This window comes from Wyeomyia smithii, chromosome 1 (genome assembly GCF_029784165.1).
Source record: "Wyeomyia smithii strain HCP4-BCI-WySm-NY-G18 chromosome 1, ASM2978416v1, whole genome shotgun sequence".
Lineage (NCBI taxonomy): Eukaryota > Metazoa > Arthropoda > Insecta > Diptera > Culicidae > Wyeomyia > Wyeomyia smithii.
In genome coordinates, this window is record NC_073694.1 from 105,380,979 (window position 1) to 105,402,394 (window position 21,416).

Here is a 21,416-nt window from a genome sequence, read left to right on the forward strand (position 1 = left end):
CAAGCTTTATAAATTCCCAACTAATAGAAATTCCCATACAAGATAAATTAAACGGTGAAATATTAATACCACCACGTTGTGAAGTTTTTAGACAAATTCGGATAGAAAAACCTGACCAAGATTACGTAATCCTCTCCAAAGAAATTCAACCAGAAGTGTTTTGCGCAAATTCAATTATTAATGCAGCAAGTTCTATAATCAAATTAATTAATACAACAAATTTCACAATAAAAATTAGAGAACATTTAGCAGACAATATATTACCACTAGAAAACTACAACATCTTTTCCTTCGACAAACAAACCAACCAAAACAGAAAAACACAATGCATATCAGAACTGAATTCAAACGACACACCAAGCTATATTAAAGACAAACTCGAGGACCTATGCTCAAAATACGACGATATATTTGCACTACAGACTGACATGCTGACATGTAATAACTTCTACAAACAAAAAATCAACTTAAACGACCAATCTCCAGTATACATAAAAAACTACAGAACCCCAGAGATACACAGAACAGAAATAGACAAACAAGTGACGAAAATGCTAAACGAAGACATTATCCAACCATCTATATCCCCATACAATTCACCCGTCTTACTAGTTCCAAAAAAGACTACGAATAACGACAAAGAATGGCGTATAGTAGTAGACTTCAGACAGCTCAATAAGAAAGTTATTGCAGACAAGTTTTCTTTACCCAGAATAGACGACATACTTGACCAAATGGGTAGAGCTAAATATTTTTCCACGCTTGACCTAATGTCAGGATTCCACCAAATTGAACTAGACGAAAAATCCAAACAATTTACAGCATTCTCAACCAACTCTGGACACTACGAATTTAATAGACTACCTTTCGGACTAAATATATCTCCCAACAGTTTTCAACGCATGATGACGATAGCCCTTAGCGGACTACCACCAGAATGTGCTTTCCTTTACATTGACGACATCATTGTAATCGGATGTTCGATTCAACACCATTTGACCAATTTAGAACATGTTTTTCGTAAATTAAGAGGATATAATTTGAAACTTAACCCGGCAAAATGCAAATTTTTCTGTGCAAACGTGACATACTTAGGACATGACATATCAGCGGAAGGCATACAACCCGACAAATCAAAATTTTCAGCAATCCAAACCTATCCCCGACCACAAAATGCAGACGACGTTAGAAGATTCGTCGCATTTTGCAATTATTATAGGAGATTCATACCCTATTTCTCAGATAAAGCAGCACCCCTTAACGCACTTTTAGTCAAAAAGGCAGTATTCAACTGGACAAAAGAATGTCAAAATGCATTTGAGACATTAAAACACGAACTTTTAAGTCAAAGAATACTACAATTTCCTGATTTTAAAAAACCGTTCATTATTAGCACAGACGCCTCAAAAATAGCATGTGGCGCTGTACTAGAACAGGAACATGATGGCATCAGATTACCTATAGCTTATGCCAGTAAGAAATTTACTAAAGGAGAAAGTAACAAGTCAACGATAGAGCAAGAGCTCACTGCCATACACTGGGCAATTTCTCATTTTAGACCATATCTCTATGGACGAAAATTCATTGTAAAAACAGACCATAACCCCTTGGTACACCTTTTTTCAATGAAAAATCCAACGTCTAAATTAACAAAAATGCGACTAGATTTAGAAGAATTCAACTTCAATATTGAATACGTAAAAGGAAGAGAAAACGTAGGGCCCGACGCTCTTTCACGTGTTGCAATTGACTCTGATACTCTAAAAACTATGTCAATTCTTCCAATGCAGACGAGGTCCAAAACACAACAAAATAATAAAGCAACAAAAAGCGAATCTACAGCCAATAAGATTGATCAGCTTGAAGCCTACGATTCAATTAACAACATCGAAGCTTTCAATTTACCAAAAATAACATTCGAACTTATCGACAATTATATGAGCATATCAGTAAAAACGAAAAACCTGAATTCCAACACAAAGGTACAATCTTTTTAAAAGAATGCATGCAACTAGTAAACGATTTGGCCAAAACAACAAAAATAAAGAAAATTGCGATCAGTGAAAAGGATCCAATATTTAGTTACGTTTCCCGGGAATAATTTAAAGCAGCATGTAATGAGAATTTAAATGACGTCATAATTATTATCTACACACCAGCAACGGTTTTGAAAAAGGCTGATGAAATAAATCAATTGATAAAAGAAAACCACGATACCCTTTTAGGAGGACACGTAGGTATAAACAAACTACTACAAAAATTGAGAAGAAACTATTACTGGTCTAATATGAAAGACAGTATTTCTAAATATGTGAAAAATTGCATACCATGCAAACAAAATAAACACAAGATTAAAACAAAAGAAGTTTTTGAAAACACTTCTACACCAATAAGAGCCTTTGAACTTGTTTCAATGGACACCATCGGTCCACTAACAAGATCAACAAAAGGAAATCGTTACGCATTAACAGTCCAATGTGATTTAACGAAATATGTAATAACGGTACCAATAGTAGATGAACAAGCTACTACTTTAGCAAAAGCACTAGTAGAAAACCTTATCTTAATATACGGATGCCCTAAGATAGTTAATTCCGATATGGGTACTGAATATAGAAATGAAATATTTCAACAAATATGTACTATTCTCTCCATAAACCAAAAATTCTCCACAGCATACCACCCAGAAACCATAGGATCCCTCGAACGAAGTCATCGTTGTTTAAACGAATATCTCAGACAGTTCGTTAATGAACAACATGATGACTGGGATTCGTGAATACAATTTTTTACATTTTTCTACAACACTACGCCACATACTGAACATACTTTCACACCATTTGAACTTGTCTTTGGTACACAAGCAAATTACCCAACACAATTAAGAGAAACCATTACTATAGCTCCAATTTATAACTACGATTCATATCAGAAAGAATTAAAATTCAAATTACAACTAGCAGCTCATAAAGCAAAAGCTTTACTAGAAAAATCAAAAATAAACAGAGTATGAAAACAAGCAGAAGACTCAAAACCAATTAATGTTCACATAGGAGACAAAGTATGGTTGAAAAAGGAAAACCGTAGAAAACTAGATTCAGTATATTCAGGACCATTTATCATTATTCAGATACAACACCCAAATGTAACAATACAAAACGCTATATCAAAAGAAACCCAAACAGTACATAAAAACAGAATTGTCAAATGATAATTGTAATACACTATCATATAATTAAACATAGTTTATAAGATCACAGGCAAACTGAAAAAAAATTTATAAAATCCTATTACGGGATGAATGGACTCAGGCAACAATTGAACAATTCCATTCCATTTCATTACATTACATTATTCTTCTAAAAAAGGGAGGTGTCATGTGACAACTTGAGCACCCCTAGTTAATACAATCAATACAACCCAAAATAGCCATCAGCTAAACGCATAACACAGAAATGCTAAATAATGTTATTACAACCATATGCGACAATTGTCACGCAAGAATACCACACACCGATAGACAATTACTTCTTTGCCTCTTTCTCTACCACCCGTACGCAACCGTACCAGTGCATAGACTCAATAGCCGAAATATGACCTGACGCAGCATTCTAGACCCTTTGCATATAGCCACACAGTCCAGAGGTCTCGCTCATACTTACTATTAGGATGGGTTTAAGCAAAAATGTACAAATCATATATAAGGAAGAAATTTACTGAATACAAATCAATTGGTATGATAGCAACTGTCTTACTAAGTTCTTTCAGCCTGAACCGGTAGTCTTCTACCCTAGTTCGGTTACTGAATAGAAAGAAATAGCCTTCTCCATCCGATGTTCTAAAAGGACATCTTACAGTGAGAACGGTCTATCAAGCAACCAGTTCGGTTTTCGAAAAGGTAGGTCCACGGTGGATGCAATCCTCTCCGTCACCAGAACGGCTGAGGTTGCAATCCAACGCAAAAGGAGGGGCATTCGTTACTGCGCGATCGTCACGCTTGACATGAAGAACGCGTTTAACAGTGCCAGCTGGGACTCCATAGCCTTAGCGCTACAGAGTCTCAGAGTGCCGACGCCGCTATACAAGATTCTGGGTAACTACTTTCAAAATCGAGTGCTAGTGTATAACACAAACGAGGGTCAGAAAAGCGTTCCGGTTACCGCAGGTGTACCGCAAGGTTCCACTCTGGGCCCGGTACTGTGGAACGCCATGTATGACGGCGTGTTAAAACTAACACTCCCTCCAGGGGTGGTGATCGTGGGCTCCGCCGACGACATAACTCTTGAGGTCTATGGCGAGTCAATTAGAGAGGTAGAGTTAAAGGCCGCGCTATCAACACGCGTAGTGGAAGATTGGATGCACTCCAGGAAACTGGAGCTAGCGCACCATAAGACTGAAGTTATTGTCGTAAATAACAGAAAGTCGGAGCAGGAGGCATCGATCAGTGCTGGTGCATGCACTATCGCCTCAAAACGCTCGCTGAAGCTTCTGGGGGTTATGATCGACGACAAGCTCACGTTCGGGAGCCACGTCGAGTATACCTGCAAGAAAGCTTCCATGGCTGTGGCAGCGCTATCTCGCATGATGGCAAACAGCTCGGCGGTCCGTAGCAGCAGGCGCAAAGTCCTTGCTAGCGTGACCACGTTCATACTCAGGTATGGGGGACCAGTGTGGTCCAAGGTATTGAGTACTTCCTGCCATCGCGGCAAACTAGGGAGTACGTACAGGCTTATGTGCCTAAGGGTCGCGTGCGCATACCGAACAGTGTCGTACGAGGCGGTTTGCGTCCTGGCTGGCATGATGCCCATCAGCATCATCGTCAAAGAGGATGTAGAGTGCTTTGACCAACGCGACACGAGGGTTATACGCAACACCATACGGTCATCTTCAATGGCCAGGTGGCAGCGGGAGTGGTCCAACACTACAAAAGGTAGATGGACACACCGGCTCATTCCAGAGTTAGCAGGCTGGATTAATAGGCCCCATGGGGAAGTAACCTTCCATCTGACACAGATCCTGTCAGGCCATGGCTGCTTTAGGCAGTACCTGCATAGGTTCGGGTACGCCGAGTCCCCTATGTGCCCCGCTTGTACGGGTGCGGAAGAAAGCGCGGAGCATGTGTTCTTCACATGCCCGCGTTTCGAGCGGGTACGGTACGAAATGCTGGCAATAAGTGGGATGGACACCACGCCAGAGAACATCGTGCGTAGGATGTGCGAAAATAGAGATATCTGGGATGTGGTCATCACGGCCGCATCACAAATCGTTAGTATTTTCGATCGATTTGCCCCAGTTAGTTAATGGATAACTAACTGGCCTGTATAGGCTGCTCTGCTACCCATAGAGGTAAGTGCGAAAAGCACGACGGGCCCTCTCCCTGAAGTAATGCCTAACGGCGGTCCCGGGGAGACCAAGGGCTTTAGCTGTTCAGCTTAAGGTTGCTCAGCATGGGTAAAAGCAGACATACACCACAGTCCGGGTGTTTGGATACTCAGCACGCGATGATGACGGTCGATCATGCCAAGCACTGTATACGGGATGGTACACTACGTGCCGGCTACGTGACATTATCATTCATCGCACCCGAGACATACACCACAGTCCGGGTGTTTGGATACTCAGCTACACGCAATAATGACGATCGATCATGCCAAGCACGGTATACGGGTTGGTTCACTATGTGCCGTCTACGTGACATTGATTGTATGCCCGCGACGATGACGATCGATCATGCCAAGCACGGTGTACGGGAAGATACACTACGTGCCGGTGTTTTGTCTTCCCAGGTGTGCGCAAAAAACTGTCGAACTCTGTAATTATTATACATTTTCGTATTTATAGGTGGGTGTCTGAGCCTAAGTGTTCAAAATTCATATATAATATTAGTTACTTAGAGTTTAATATCAAATTTGAATTTAATTAAACTAAATCCTAATCTAAACCTAACGCTAAATTCTTAAATTTATCCTAATTACTTACGCTACAGTATAACTAAAACTAATTAAATGAAACACCCTAAAGATACGATACTATTACAATGAAACACATCTAAAATTCATCCACTGATTTTTTTATTTATTTATTTATTTGGTATATTCACCAACAGGCAGGCAGGTGCCCAAATGGTGTAACTTAAAGTAGCAATCAAAATATCTTCAGAGAGTCAATACAATATTACATATTACAAACAATATAACATTTGAACTAGTCAGATCTTGAAAAAAATAAACGATATCGCCGACGAAGAAGCGTTCGAGGTAAATTAAAGTCAAATAGAGCAGATACTCTGTTGAACAACCTTTGGAGACCCACCATTGCGCCAAAAATGCTGTAGTTAGTTCGTTGAGCAGGCAGTCGTAGCATCGAATTGTTTCGCAGAGCACGAGGTCGCACGTTTATATTTACTTGTTCCAAAAGAGCGGGACAGTCTATGCGGCCTTGTAAAAGGTCAGTGGTGAACAATGCCCTGGCTGTTTCTCTACGGACAGACAGAAGCTCCAAACGAATTAATAAGCAGCGGCTTTCATAGCTTGGTAGACAGAAGCGATCCGTCCATGGCAGTTTACGAAGAGCGAATCTCAAAAAGCGCCGTTGAACTGATTCTATTCTTTCCACGCCATTGTTGTAATGAGGAGTCCAGACAACCGAGCAGTACTCCAGTATAGAGCGAGATAAAGCGCAATACAATGATTTAAGGCAGTAAATATTCGTAAAGTCTTTAGCGATCCTGAAGATGAATCCCAGAACTCTAGAGGCTTTGTCGACAGTGAATGAAATGTGAGGCTTGAAAGTGAGCTGGGAATCCAAAATTAGCCCCAAGTCTTTAACTTGGTTTACGCGCTCGATCTCAGTTCCAAGCAAAGCGTATTTGTAGTTTATAGTCTGTTTTTTTTCGCGAAATGATATAATCGAGCACTTGGATGGATTAACGTCCATACGGTTCAGATGGCACCAATCGGCAAAAACATCTAGCTGACGTTGAAGAAAGTGACAGTCTTCAATTGTGTGAACTTGAAGAAAGAGTTTGAGGTCATCCGCGTAAGACAACCGTGGTCCTTTAATGACTAGGTTCACGTCATTAAAATAGAGCAGAAAGATTAGCGGTCCTAAGTGACTTCCCTGCGGTATTCCAGACGTAGCGTCAAAATAAGAGGATTGGCAATCCCTAATAGCAACGGTTAGACGGCGACCGGTAAGGTACGATTGAAACCATAGTAAAAGATTCCCGTTGATTCCAAGATTGTCAAGTTTTGCAACGGCTATGCGATGATTCAGTTTATCGTAGGCAGCTGTCAAGTCAGTGTAAATAACATCCGTCTGAGCACGTTTCGCCATACTGTCACTGATGTACGAAGTGAGGCAAAGTAAATTGGTGGCGGTGGAGCGACCGGCTGTGAATCCATGTTGGTCAGTGCTTATGAAAGCTTTGCAGTGAGCGAGCAAAGGCTCCATGATAACAAGCTCGAACAGTTTGGCAACAGCACAGAGCGATGTGATGCCACGATAATTGCTCACATCGTTTTTGTTTCCCTTCTTGTGTACTGGAAACATGTACGCCGATTTCCAGCAGGACGGGAAGACGCCGAAAGCGACAGATAGCTGGAAAACATGCAGAAGCGGAGATATTAGGTTATCAATCTGTGTTTTAAGAAACGTCGACGGAATCCCGTCAGGACCTGGATTTAATGAAGCTTTGAGTTTGCAGCAGGCTCTAGAAATCATTGTCGCGTCTAAATGAAAAGTGTTCAAAGTTTGACCGGACTGTGGGGTATTACTGGCGGCACGTTCGTCAGTGTCTCGTCAGTAAACACGCTGGCAAATTTTTCGGAGAAAAGCTGACAGATGTCCTGCGGGGTGGTTGCTTCCTTACCGTTGAATGTCATAGAAGAGGGTATACCACCTTCATGTCGTTGTTGATTGACGAACCGCCAAAACTGCTTGGGACGAGCCTTGAGCTTTCTCTGTAAATCTTGATGATATCGGAGAAAGCATCGTTTCGCAACACTTTTGTAGGTGTGGTTGATTCTCACGTAATGACGTTTTAGGGACAGTGTACGGTGCTTAGTAAATTTTTTCAAGGCAGCTCTCTTCTGGGATTTCAACTGCCGAAGTTCTCTTGTTTGCCACGGCTGTCGGGGAGCAGGATGCTGGCACTTCTTTGGGACGTATCGATCGATGGCGTAGGCCAATACGTTGGAGAAAGTTTGAGCGGCGACATCGGCATCGACGGAGTCAAAAATAGAGTTCCAGTCGAGCTCGGAGAAAAACTCAGCGATTTTCTGGTGATCAGCCTTGCGGAAGTCGTAAGATACGGTAGCAGATGCAGTGTCAAGGTCGCGTTTCGATTCGGCGTTTATAGTCACGAATAATGGTGGGTGGTGGGGGACTATTTTAACCAATGGAGCAGGGGCTTCGCATAAATATGGGGCCGTGTCCTGGGCGCTCACAAAGCAGAGGTCTAGAATGCGGTTGTTCAGGTTGGTGATATGGTAAATTTGAGTGAGTGTGGCTGAGCTATAGCAATCCAGAAGTAAAGCTGCGATAGGATGGATGCTCGAATGATCCAAGTCCGGAAAGAAAAACCCGTCTCGAAATTCTCTCCATGAAATCCGGGGAAGATTGAAATCGCCGAACACCATAACTTCGTCTGTTGTTTTTGCAGTTTCCAACACTGAGAAGACTGATTGACAATGAGCAACAATCAATTCACGCTCATGTACTCGATCCGGAGGTATGTACAGAGCGCAGAGAAACAACTTACGATCGCCCAGTTTGATCGCTGTCCAAACTTGTTCCAGGCTCAAAGAGGCAGCATCCACTAAAATTTTGGCTTCGAACTTGGAATTAACAGCCACGAGAACGCCACCACCAGTAGATTTGCGACTATTATCGGAGCTCCTATCACAACGGAAAACCTCGTAGTCATTTCCAAACACCTGACGAGAAAGTGTGCGGGAATCCAGCCAAGTCTCCGTAAGAACTATGATATCGTAGCAAAGATCCGAGACGGCAACGCGGAAATCATCAACAACGCTGTTCATACCGCCGACATTTTGGTAGTACACGGTGACCTCTTGGTGGCGGCTAGAAAGCAGGCTGCTTGTTGGTCGTGTTATCGAAGTGCCGGAAACGCAGCTGAAATGCGAAGCGGTATCAGGCATCGATTGAGACGAGTTGTAATTATACTTGCCTGCTGAAGCAGGATGGAAGACCCCCGATCCACATCTGCCCTCAGGACCGAGACGACTGTGGTGAGCGCTGGCTGCAATAAGCGCGACTGGGGCAGAGGAACCGGGGGCTTCCATATTGCTTTCCACATTGCGTCCCGGTTGCAGCTGCATTCCAATATTGGAGGCCTCGTTATCGACGCTGAAATTTAAAAAGGTGTCGGGGAGCAAAGAGCAATCGAAACGCGTCTGAGTCGGATACTTGCTTGAGATAACAGGCTGGAAGACCCCCTCTAATGCTCTGAACTCAGTACCGGGACGGCTCTGTTGGCGGGAACATTGACGAAGATCGGAGAGATTATCGATTCTCGAAGATGGTAGAACCGAGACAGAGTCAGAGGGGACTCCCTTTAAACCTTGTTGCGTGCGTCCCGGTATAGCCATATAAGTCGCTAGCTCGAAGATGGTGGATCGGTCACTGTGGCATGGTTGTGTAGCTGCGAGGGGGTATTCCGGGTTTAGCTCAATCCCATCATGGGCGTTACTGGAGACGAAGCCTGGGATAGCAATAGCGGTGTCGTTGATTTTTTGGTTTTCAGCGGTACGCGAAATTTTTGTGCCTTATAATCCTCGAATTCGCGAAAGAGAGTACCCTCCGGCCAGGTTTCTGGATCTAGTGCCTTGGCCTTTAGGGATGGATCAACTCCAATTTTGAAAGACACGAACGTAAGCGTGCTAATATCCCTGTCCTTCGGAACAAGTTTGACAACAACGGGGTCGTTGTCGGTCTCGAGATAGGCTTTCGCTATAGTTGACATAGATTTCGTAGAGAAATCAGGTCGAATCCTAGATATGTACAACCAGAATTTTTCGTCAGTGTTATTGGTAACGGGTGCTACGACGAAGTTATCCAGAGTCCGCTTACTACCAGCAGTGCAGTTGTCCGAAGATCGTGGGGCTGCATCTGATTCTCGAGGTCGCTTGAAGGGCCTGTGTTGATCTACTGCTGGCCAACGATTCCGTAGAGACGGCGAAAATTGGGCAGCCGGTTTCGTGTGTAGTTGTTTTATTTCGCCGCGTAGTTCACAGATCGCGTTAGTTAGCGAGTTCAGCTGTGGCAATGGACCAGCATTAGATGACAGCATACGAAAATGGGAATTCTCGAACAACTCGGCACAATTGTCACACATCCAGAAGAGATTTTTTTTTGTGCGAAGTAAAGTACCCTAGCAGCGCGCGTGACACGCCAGCACAGGTACTCATGTGAAATGTCGCCTCGCAATAACCACGACAGGTAACAAAATCGATGCCCGAAATAGCATCGGAGCATTTTGCACACGTTTTAGCCATAGCTAATATATGCTATATATGAAGTTCCAACACCCACTACTAGGCTGTATTTTATCGGTAATGTGGACAGTCTTGGAATAGATTGTCTTCGCAGTATGTTGTGATGGTTCAAACGGAGGGTTTGTGGATAGGCTTATTGTTGATTTGACGGAGAGATGGCGCTGTTGAGAAAAAAATCGAGCAGGACAACAGTGCAGCAAAGCAAGCTGGTTACAAACACAAAAACACTGCACTTAGCACGTCAAAAGTTTCATTGAATTAAGCACTTTGAGGCGATTTTCCGCACAATACTTCACTTGCTCAGTACAAACAGGAGAACAAAGAAGAGTTCGATAGGTGTGCGATAACCGAAAAGTGTGGAAACACTACAAAAAAACGATATAAATAATCGACGTAAACATACTCAACTGAACAGACAACTAGTGATGCCACATCGGACTGATAAGAGAACGAGAGTATGAACGCGTTGTCACACGAAGATCGATAGATAGGTGATAGATTATAAATGATAGAATGTAAGGACAGTACCGAATAAACCCCAAAAGAAGACGGATCAAATTTTTGCACTCTACAAGGCCTGTGCGTTTCTTTTTACTTGATATCGCCAATCTGAATTTGACGGGAAGAAGGCCATATTATTCCGTGGTGTTTGAACCGCTGGTGTGAAAGACCAGTCTGAAGCCTTTCTGGGCCGTGTCTCCGTATACGGAAGAAAATCCTCCGAATCCTAGCCAGCAGATTGGCAAGCCCCAACACTAAGGTTGATATCGAAAAAGTACGCCTTACTGACATCGAGCAGTCAAGTAGCATCGCAGCTAACCTTGTGAAGCTTCTTACGCTACCACCACGGCACCACGCGGGTTCGGTAACCGGGGAACCGGTGTCGTACACTGCATGGCCAGTAGATTAGCTAAGATTATGGGTGGCGAGCCATACACCTAGGCGTCTATCGTCTCGCAGGGCGAAGTATGGTACTTTACACCGGCCTTGTGTAAGTACAAGTGGGCAGGCTGACGGTTGGTGTGCCTGATGCCTGCCTGCGCAGCAACGTACTGGTCCTATACGTTGTATGACGGTCAGATTAGCTTGGTTTATGGGCGGGCGAGCCTCACACCCAAGCGTCTACCATCTCGAAGGGCGAAGTGTGGTACTTTACACCGGCCTTAAGGTACAAGTGGCGATGCTTAGATTTGGCGTACTTGATGCTCGCTGCGGCGGGCTGTATACATATGTGTGCATGGTAGTGCAGCGTATGGGCACTGTACACTCGAGAGGGAAGTGCATGAATGTTATACGGCTACCACGTTACAAATGTAGCGGCAGTAGCATGTATTATGACCCCAACCGAGAATGCCGACCCACAAATGTGTGTGGTAAGCGCGCAAAGAGGGAATCTTTTGACTAGTGTTATGCTTCCGATATACGAGAACGGATAGACTGCGTTTGGTTTTCGCTGATGTCCGCATTCCACGTATATCGGATGGAATGCGAAAGAGGTTGAACGATACGATGGAAAAGCATTGCGGTGAGGTTGTACGGAGCGATATACACAATAAACAATAATATCGCACGCTAGCCTGGGGGCTAATGCGGTCTCGATCAACTAGATTAGTCAAGAGAATTCGTTATCGATATTGTTTTCGGCACATTTTGCATGTTGTAGAATAAGTACAACGATACACCGTGCCCCAGTGCTGAGTCGAGAAAATTTCCAGCTCGAAAAGATCCTCGACTCGATCGGGAATCGAACCCGATATCACAACCGTGTGGGAGAGCTAGCCGACCGACATCGCTAACCACAGAACCACGGGGACCACTATACACACACATGAGTAATATGCGCACACAAGGCCCGCTTGAGGGACACATCTATTGGGAGAGCGCGTGCGTTGCAAAGACGCCGCAATCGATCAGGGCACGTCAAAGCGTTTGTGAGCGAGTTAAATGAATTCTGGTTGATCCTACCAGTAATATACGCTTGTCTCAAAAGTTAAGCCATGCTTGTCTAAGTACGAACACATTTAATGTGAAACGGCATAAGCCTCAGTATAACAGCTATAATTTACAAGATCATTGAACTAGTTACTTGGATAACTGTGGAAAATCTAGAGCTAATACATGCATAATGCAGGGACCTCGCGGAACCTGCGCAATTATTAGTCAAACCAATCGTCCTACGTGACGTGTTGAGTTGAAATCCGGATAATTTTGTTGATCGTATGGTCTAGCACCGACGACAGATCTTTCAAATATCTACCCTATCAACTATTGATGGTAGTATAGAGGACTACCATGGTTGCAACGGGTAACGGGGAATCAGGGTTCGATTCCGGAGAGGGAGCCTGAGAAATGGCTACCACATCCAAGGAAGGCAGCAGGCGCGTAAATTACCCAATCCCGGCTCGGGGGGGTGGTGACGAGAAATAACAATATAAGGCTCTTGTATGATGTCTTATGATTGGAAAGAGTTGAGCATAAATCCTTCAACAAGGATCAAGTGAAGGGCAAGTCTGGGCCAGCAGCCGCGGTAATTCCAGCTCCACTAGCGTATATTAAAATTGTTGCGGTTAAAACGTTCAAAGTTTATTCTTGTCCAACACGGGTGCTACATCGGATAATGATCGTAGGTCACTGGATTGCTGCGACTATAAGACTGGGTGTGCGGTGCATTTGCAGGCCGGTGTGCGTTTACGCGTGCATCGCGTTCGCCCGCCGTTCAGTGGCGTCTGATGCCTTTCATCGGGTGTTGGCGTTTCCCACAAGCCCAGCTGCCTTACCTTGAACAAATTAGAGTGCTCAAAGCAGGCTACTACTATGGCCGTGAATAGTCTTGCATGGAATAATGGAATATGACCTCGGTCTCAATATTCGTTGGTTTGTGATACAGATCAAGAGGTAATGATTAACAGAAGTAGTTGGGGGCATCAGTATTACGGCGCGAGAGATGAAATTCGTAGACCGTCGTAGGATTAGCTAAAGCAAAAGCATTTGCCATGGATGCTTTCATTAATTAAGAACGAAAGTTAGAGGATCGAAGGCGATTAGATACCGCCCTAGTTCTAACCGTAAACTATGCCAATTAGCAATTGGGAGACGCTACATTTTGGTGCTCTCAGTAGCTTCCGGGAAACCAAAATCAGGCTCCGGGGGAAGTATGGTTGCAAAGTTGAAACTTAAAGGAATTGACGGAAGGGCACCACCAGGAGTGGAGCCTGCGGCTTAATTTGACTCAACAGGGGAAAACTCACCAGGTCCGAACTTATTGAGGTAAGACAGATTAGAAGCTCTTTCTCAAAGATAAGGGTAGTGGTGCATGGCCGTTTTTAGTTCGTGGAGTGATTTGTCTGGTTAATTCCGGTAACGAACGTGACTCAATCAATTAAATAGAACGTTGTCAGTAGTCACATGACGATCCCGTTCGGTTGGACCCGGTTTCGCGGTGGTGGTCGGTCTTCCGGTCGGTCTGATCTGTGAGGTCATCGGTGCTTTCAACCGACGGTGTAGTGTGACCTGATAATACGTCAACTTCTCGAGGTTGACTTCTACTTAATGGGACGCTTTGTGTTCAGCAAAATGAGATTGAGCGATAACAGGTCCGTGATGCCCTTAGATGTTCTGGGCTGCACGCGCGCTACAATGTGAGCAGCAGCGTGTACCCTATCCCGAAAGGGACGGGAAATCACTGAAATGCTCATTTAGTCGGGATTATGGATTGAAACGGTCCATATGAACCTGGAATTCCCAGTAAGTGCTGGTCATTAGCTAGCGTTGATTACGTCCCTGCCCTATGTACACACCGCCCGTCGCTACTACCGATGGATTATTTAGTGAGGTCTCTGGAAGTGAACATTTGTTGGTCCCTCGCGGATTGCATTTGACTCGCTGAAGTTGACCGAACTTGACGATTTAGAGGAAGTAAAAGTCGTAACAAGGTTTTCGTAGGTGAACCTGCGGAAGGATCATTACTGATGCATATCGTGCGAATCGACTGGCCATAGGACTCAAGTACGTGGGTCCACTGCGCGTGCGCTTCCCGTGCGCGTCGCGTAGAAACAATCACGTCCTGCCATTGAGTGTTTTGCTCTTTACTACTGTCATCGTGCGCTTGCTTGCCTGCTTGTGCGCACGGGTGGTACGGGCCATCGTTATTCTCTTGGCGTATGGTAGTGGTCCCATGCGAAATCCGTTTCAGACTAGTGGTGCGAGCCGGAGGCAAAGTGCGCATTTTTTTTTATGTTTTGATATGTTTTGTGCTATTGTTGATATTTTGCGAAAAAAACCCTAGGCAGGGGATCACTCGGCTCGTAGATCGATGAAGACCGCAGCTAAATGCGCATCAGAATGTGAACTGGACGTGAACACCGACTAGTTGAACGCATATTGCATATTATACACCCAGTATGATGTACACATTTTTGAGTGCCTATATTTATCGATTCAACTATACGTGTACCCTCCGCACGTATGCGTAGTGATGTTTTCCTACCTTCATTGGTGGTAAAACATTGAAGATCATTGTGCTCGCCCACAATGCCGATATGTACAACCGTTACCCAAGTGTGGCAACGTGCCGGTTGCTGCGTCTAGGTAGTACAGTACGGCAAATAATCTATAAGTAGGCCTCAAATAATGTGTGACTACCCCCTGAATTTAAGCATATTAATAAGGGGAGGAAAAGAAACTAACAATCATTCCCCGAGTAGCTGCGAGCGAAACGGGTGGAGCGTAGAGGCGATACCCGGTGCGGTGTCTGCCTGGTTCCGTGTACTGGAAATTTTGTCATCTGCCATAATCATAATCAGTCCCGATTCAAGTTCAACTTGAACGTGGCTTTTACTCCCATAGAGGGTGATAGGCCCGTAGAACGGCGCTGATGTTGGAAAATTTTTCCATGGAGTCGTGTTGCTCGATGGTGCAGCACCAAGTGGGAGGTAAACTCCTTCTAAAGCTAAATATAACCACGAGACCGATAGCGAGCAAGTACCGTGAGGGAAAGTTGAAAAGCACTCTGAATAGAGAGTCAAAAAGTACGTGAAACTGCCTAGGGCTCAAGCCCAGTGAACTCGATTATCCGAGGCGGAGATATTCACCTGTGGCTGGGCGGTTCGCCCCGGGGCATTTATCTCCTACCACAAGGGGACATTGCGATCCATTACAAACAGCTTGTAGCCCCCGTGGCAGCAAATCGGGTCCGACAGGTTGCCCCTAGGTGCTGGTTGTTAGTTCCACCGTAGCGACGTACAGTTCTGAAGGCCTACGTCGCAAGCCGGAGCCTAACGCACGTGGTGTGCAGTCAGACACGTGATGGACCCTACGCGTGACACCGTCCTGTATGCCTTCTTGCATACTCCAATAACACCGTCCTGCATGCTTTCATGCATACACACTCCGGTTTTTGGTTATGGCGGACTGTCGATCGGCAATGAGCAAATCGAGGTATCTAAGATTGAAGGATTAAAAGAGTTATGACCTTTTCCTTTCCTGGTCGAAACATCTCTGTTTATTTTATTCTTTAGCTTTTTAATCGGAGTACAAAAATTCTTAATCTAGTTACACTGATGGGAGGAGTCTAAACGCATACTTATTGGAACCGGCTATGCGCAGCCAGTCGGACTACGCATACCAAAACAAAACAAACATCGGTCGCGTGTCGCTCCATATAAACATGCCCGCGCGACAGAGATAGGTAGCGTCATCGATCGTACAAGTGGATCGGTGACGAACGAAATTGATCAAAGCGGAATCTAAAAGAATGATCATGACGGTTAGTGGATATTGGTTACGGTTCGAAATATAATTAGTGCATGCGTAGGCAATAAACACTTCTGTGGGAAATTATGGATTTTGGACAGTGCATGCGAAGTGCACTTGGGTTTATTGCCGTGGCTTAAAGTGATGAGGATTGCGTCTATGGAAATTGATACTAAGAACAATCGATTTCGATTGTGGGAATGGATTCATTGGAATGTTGGTTTGGTATCAGGGAAATCTGACTATGGGAAGATGTTTACGTAATGAAACTGAATATTTGGATAAGTGTTTGGGACGGTTATAAAGTTTTGAGTTATAGACTCATAAACTTAGGAAATGGAAAATTGTTTATTTTCAGGATTTGTTATTTAATTTATGGGATCGTTAATTAGGAAAGGGAAAGTGATTAGTGGGTTTATTTTAATTACATGACATCACCCTCCTTTTAGTGATCAAACTTTATGTAATAAAGTTGATCATCCAAGGGGTTAAAAGATAAGAAATACATCGTGTTTAAACTCCCTTACAAAAGCTAATGGATATTACATTTTTTTTTCCTTAAATGTAGTCTAACCGAATTTCACAGCATTCGGAGAGAAGCTCCGAACACTTTACCTACTTTCTTGGCAATGATTTTTTGATTTCTTAATATGTTTTTTTGTTTTTTGAAAGTTAGGCTCGGTGGGTCAGAAAATATGTTATAATTTGATATAAAATGAAAAATATAATATAAATGTAAATATGAAAATTCTCTTTTTTTTTGTACATATAATCATAAAGTCTTTAAGAATGTTATTTGTAAATGTATATATAAAATTTGGTAAATACATTTGATATAATATTTGAAAATAAAAGAAAAATTTGATCTTGTAATTATGCTTTGATTAGTCTATTTTTGTGAGTCTGAATTTTATTTTTAGAATGTATATGTTCTATTATGCAATTTGGTTCTTCAATATTTATGACTCTATATGGGCCTGTATAAAATGAGTCTAGTTTTTTCCTGTTTTCATTGGTGATATAAACTAGGTCATTGAATTTAATGTTAATTGGGTTTGTGTGCAAATTTGAATTTTCTACTCTATTGGTTTTGTCTTGTATAAGTTTTTGTCTAGCAATTTGATTTGATTTTTGAAGTTTGTATTGTAATTCTTTATTGTATAAGTCGAAGTTGTAGACTGGGTCGATTTTGTCAGTGTATTGTTCTTGTGGTAATTTTGCTTTTGTTCCGAAAACTAATTCATATGGTGTATATCCATGATTACTATGGGGTGTTGTATTGTAGTTAAAAGCATAAAAATGTATCCAATCATCCCAATCAGATTGGTGCTCGGAAATGAAGGATCGTAGGTATTCGTTTAAACATCTATGATTCCTTTCAAGAGAACCTATTGTCTGAGGGTGATAAGCTGTGGAAAAAGTTTGTTTAACTTGTAGTAATTTACAAATTTCTTCTAGCACTTCATTTTTATATTCCGTGCCTTGGTCGGATTTTAGCTCTAAAAATTTTCCGTAGATTAAAATGAAATTTTCAACTAAGGATTTTGCTATTACGTTAGCCTCCTTTGTTGGAACTGGTATCAGTACTACATATTTGGTTAATTCACATTGTATAGATACAATGTATCTATTATTTTGGTTCGATTTGGTAAGTGGTCCTACCGTATCGATAGCTATCACTTCAAAAGGTTCTGATGGTGTTGTAGTAACTACCATTTTTTCTTTGGTGTGTTTATACACTTTTTTTCTTTTGCATGCTTCGCAATTCTTAATAAAATTTATTATTGTTTGTTTCATATTTTTCCAAACATAGATTTCTCTTAATTTTAAATATAGTCTGTGCTGTCCAACATGTCCACTTGTTGGTAACACGTGAAAATTTTTTATGATTTTTTGTATTTCACCTGGTTCACTAATGAACTTTGGTGAATTGTATATTATAATTTGTAAATCTTTTAATTTCTCATTCGCGATTTTCTTCAATAATTCTGTGGGTACCCATTTAAGTAGCATGTCTTGACTACATAGCGCAATTTTCGTAATATTCATATTTCTCAATTCTTCATATAATTTCAATAATGCAATTTCTAAGAATTGATTTTGAGTTCTGTAAATTGCAAACTGACTTATCAGTTGTTTCACTCGCGTGTATTGTGCGCTTTTAAAAATTGTAAATATAACATAATTATTTTCTAACGTCACCTTAAGTTTAATTAATTGTTTCGTTTCAGTCGGGTTGTCTGTTGTATAGATAGCTAGGTGATCAGTCTTGCTACCGTTGTCAGTTTTTTTGTCTATCTTGTCATTGTCGTTTGTCGTTTTTAAATTAAGTTCCTTATTTTTAGTCATAGATCTTGTATTAACAACAAAGGTGCTTGATGATTTTAACTCATCAGAGGTAATATATATACGTGATAACGCATCAGCAGTTACATTGGCTTTACCTTTTATGTACTCAATTGTGAAATCAAACTCTTCTAAATCCAATCTCATTCTAGTTAACTTAGATGTTGGATTCCTCATATTGAACAGAAAAACCAATGGTCTATGATCTGTTCTGATGGTAAATTTTTTTCCAAATAAATAAGGTTTAAAATAATTAACTGCCCAATGAATAGCAGTCAATTCTTTTAATATTGTTGATTTATTGCGTTCACCCGGCGTGAAGCTCTTACTTGCGAAGGCAATGGGTAAATCGTTGCCATTAAAGTTTTGTGACAAGACTGCTCCGGATCTTACATCGGAGGCGTCTGTCGTTAATATAAAAGGTTTTGAAAAATCTGGGTATTGTAAAATTTTTGGAGATATTAAATATCTCTTAAGCTGTTCAAATGCTCTTTGGCAATCATCAGACCATAAAAATTGCTGTCTCTTTTTCAATAGCTGGTTTAATGGAAAAGCTATGGTTGCAAAATTTGGTACAAATTTTCTGTAATAGTTGCAAAACGCTACGAAACGTCTAACATCATCTGCGTTTTGTGGTAACGGATAATTTTTAATGGTCTCGTACTTTGAACTATCAGGCAATATGCCTTTATCTGTTATCATGTGTCCTAGGTAAGTTACTTCGGTGTGAAAAAATTTACATTTTTCTAAATTTAATTTTAAATTATATTTTCTTAACCTGTTAAAAACTATTTCAAGGTTGGTCAAGTGATGCTGTATCGAACATCCTACTACAATTATATCATCAATGTACACAAAAGCATTTTCTGGTGTAAGTCCAGCTAGTGCGATTGTCATCATTCTTTGAAAACTGTTTGGGCTAATGTTTAAACCAAACGGTAGTCTTGTAAACTGATAGTGTCCAGATTGGGTTGAAAAAGCTGTACGTTTTCTGGAATTTTCATCTAAAGGTATTTGATGAAAACCTGACATTAAATCTAATGTCGTAAAAAATTTTGCTCTGCCCAGTTGATCTAAAATTGTATCAATTCTTGGCAGTGGAAATTTATCTGCTAAAACTTTTTTGTTCAATTGTCGAAAATCAACTACTAAACGCCATTTTTTGTTATCATCTGTTGATTTTTTTGGTACTAATAATATTGGGTTATTAAATGGTGACAATGATGGTTCAATAACTTTCTCGCTTAACATCTTTCTCACTTGTCTCTCAATTTCTTCACCTTGAGAGTGTATCATTTTATAATTTGGTATGTACACTGGAACTTTATCGCTAGTGTTAATACTTTGAGTGTAAAAATTGTTTACTGAGAGCGGTTCATCTTTCAAGCAAAAAATATCTTCGTATTTCGCAATTAATTTTTTCAGTTTTTCTCTAGCATAAATTGGTACATTAGCTATATCGATGTCTTTTAATATTTCGGTATGCCTTATATTTTTCAAAATTTGTGTTTCCTTTTTTATGATATTAAATTCTTTCAAAGGTTTCATAACGGGTCTGATTTCCATTTTCCGTATGTATTTTGGTTGATTTGTTGTGTTCATGATTTTAATTAATGGGTTATTTGGAGAAATAATAGCATTCCCACAGAAAACTCCCGGGCTGAGTTCTTGTGCGAAAACTACCATATCCTCTGTAATTTTGAAATGATTCATGTATTTAATTATTTCGCATCTTTTTGGTATCATATATGTTTCATCTACCGTGTCTTGAATTGGTATTGAAATTGGCATGTGGTTAATATTAAAGTTTAACAGCCAATATTCATAGTCAATATTGCATTTGTATGTTACTAGAAAATCTCTTCCTAAAATTCCGTCTGTAAAAATTGGAAAATCTTCTTTTACTAAATGAAAAATATGTTTAGTCTGTATGCCATTTCCAAAATTCAAAATTGTTTCGGTAGTTGCCAAAGTTTCAATTTCTCCTTCGGTTATACCTGTTAACTTTATTGTACATCTCGAATTAACTGGTTGGTTTCGAGTAACCATGTTTAATTTAAAAATCGATATATCTGCACCGGAATCTATTAAAAAGGTGCAGACTCTTTCTGCCATCTGCACTCCAACTCTTATAAAGTTTGATGCAGTCATATTTATTGTTAATACATTTGATCTAAAAAATGCTGCTCTAAATTATTATTTAGATTTTGTGCCGCTTGTGATATCGGCGTTTGCATTGGTACTCTTACTGGTAAATTTATTGGTACCAAGGCATTTTGGTTTTGTTGCCCTCCATTAGGTGCTATATTTTGTAGAGCACTCGCTAACATCATTCTATTTCTAAAATTTTGTTGGTTTCGAGAATTATGATTAAAATTATTATTGTTGAAATTATTGTTGTTATTATAATTTTGTGAATTTCGCATGTTATTCTGCCACATGTTCCTGTTGGTAGGATAGTTTCTATTGAAATTATTCCTAGGTTCTGTATTGAAACGTCTTTGGTTTCTGTTTATGATATAACCGGTTCCTCTTCCTCTGTTCCTAAAATTTCTTTGGTAATTAGTAGAGTTATTGTTATCATAATTTCTGTTATTATTCTGATTATTTTTGGCTATGAATATACTATTCGGAGCGACCACTTTGTCGTTCTCGTTTACCTTTATTATCGCTTCATTTATTGAAGTGAAAGTTCCAGCTTTCAAAATAATCTTAGTATCATTATTTTGAATGCCTTCAATTAAAGCGTGAACACCAGCTTTTGTTGTCATTTTATTAGCAACATCTGCTGGTATGTTTTGT

At 41.1% G+C, this 21,416-nt stretch overlaps 1 protein-coding gene and 1 pseudogene across 1 annotated transcript; one reads left to right on the forward strand and one right to left on the reverse strand.

The window, feature by feature from the left end:
- Positions 1 to 7,745: 7,745 nt before the first annotated feature.
- On the reverse strand, positions 7,746 to 9,611 carry LOC129717040 (uncharacterized). Its single transcript, XM_055666885.1, has one exon. The coding sequence runs from the start codon at positions 9,609 to 9,611 to the stop codon at positions 7,746 to 7,748; it is 1,866 nt and encodes a 621-aa protein (XP_055522860.1).
- Positions 9,612 to 14,794: 5,183 nt separating this feature from the next.
- LOC129719338 (5.8S ribosomal RNA) lies at positions 14,795 to 14,942 on the forward strand (annotated as a pseudogene).
- The last annotated feature ends 6,474 nt before the right edge of the window (positions 14,943 to 21,416 follow it).

Excerpts from the sequence above, each read along its gene's own strand:
- LOC129717040 (XM_055666885.1), bottom strand. The coding sequence starts at position 9,611 with ATGGCTATACCGGGACGCACGCAACAAGGTTTAAAGGGAGTCCCCTCT.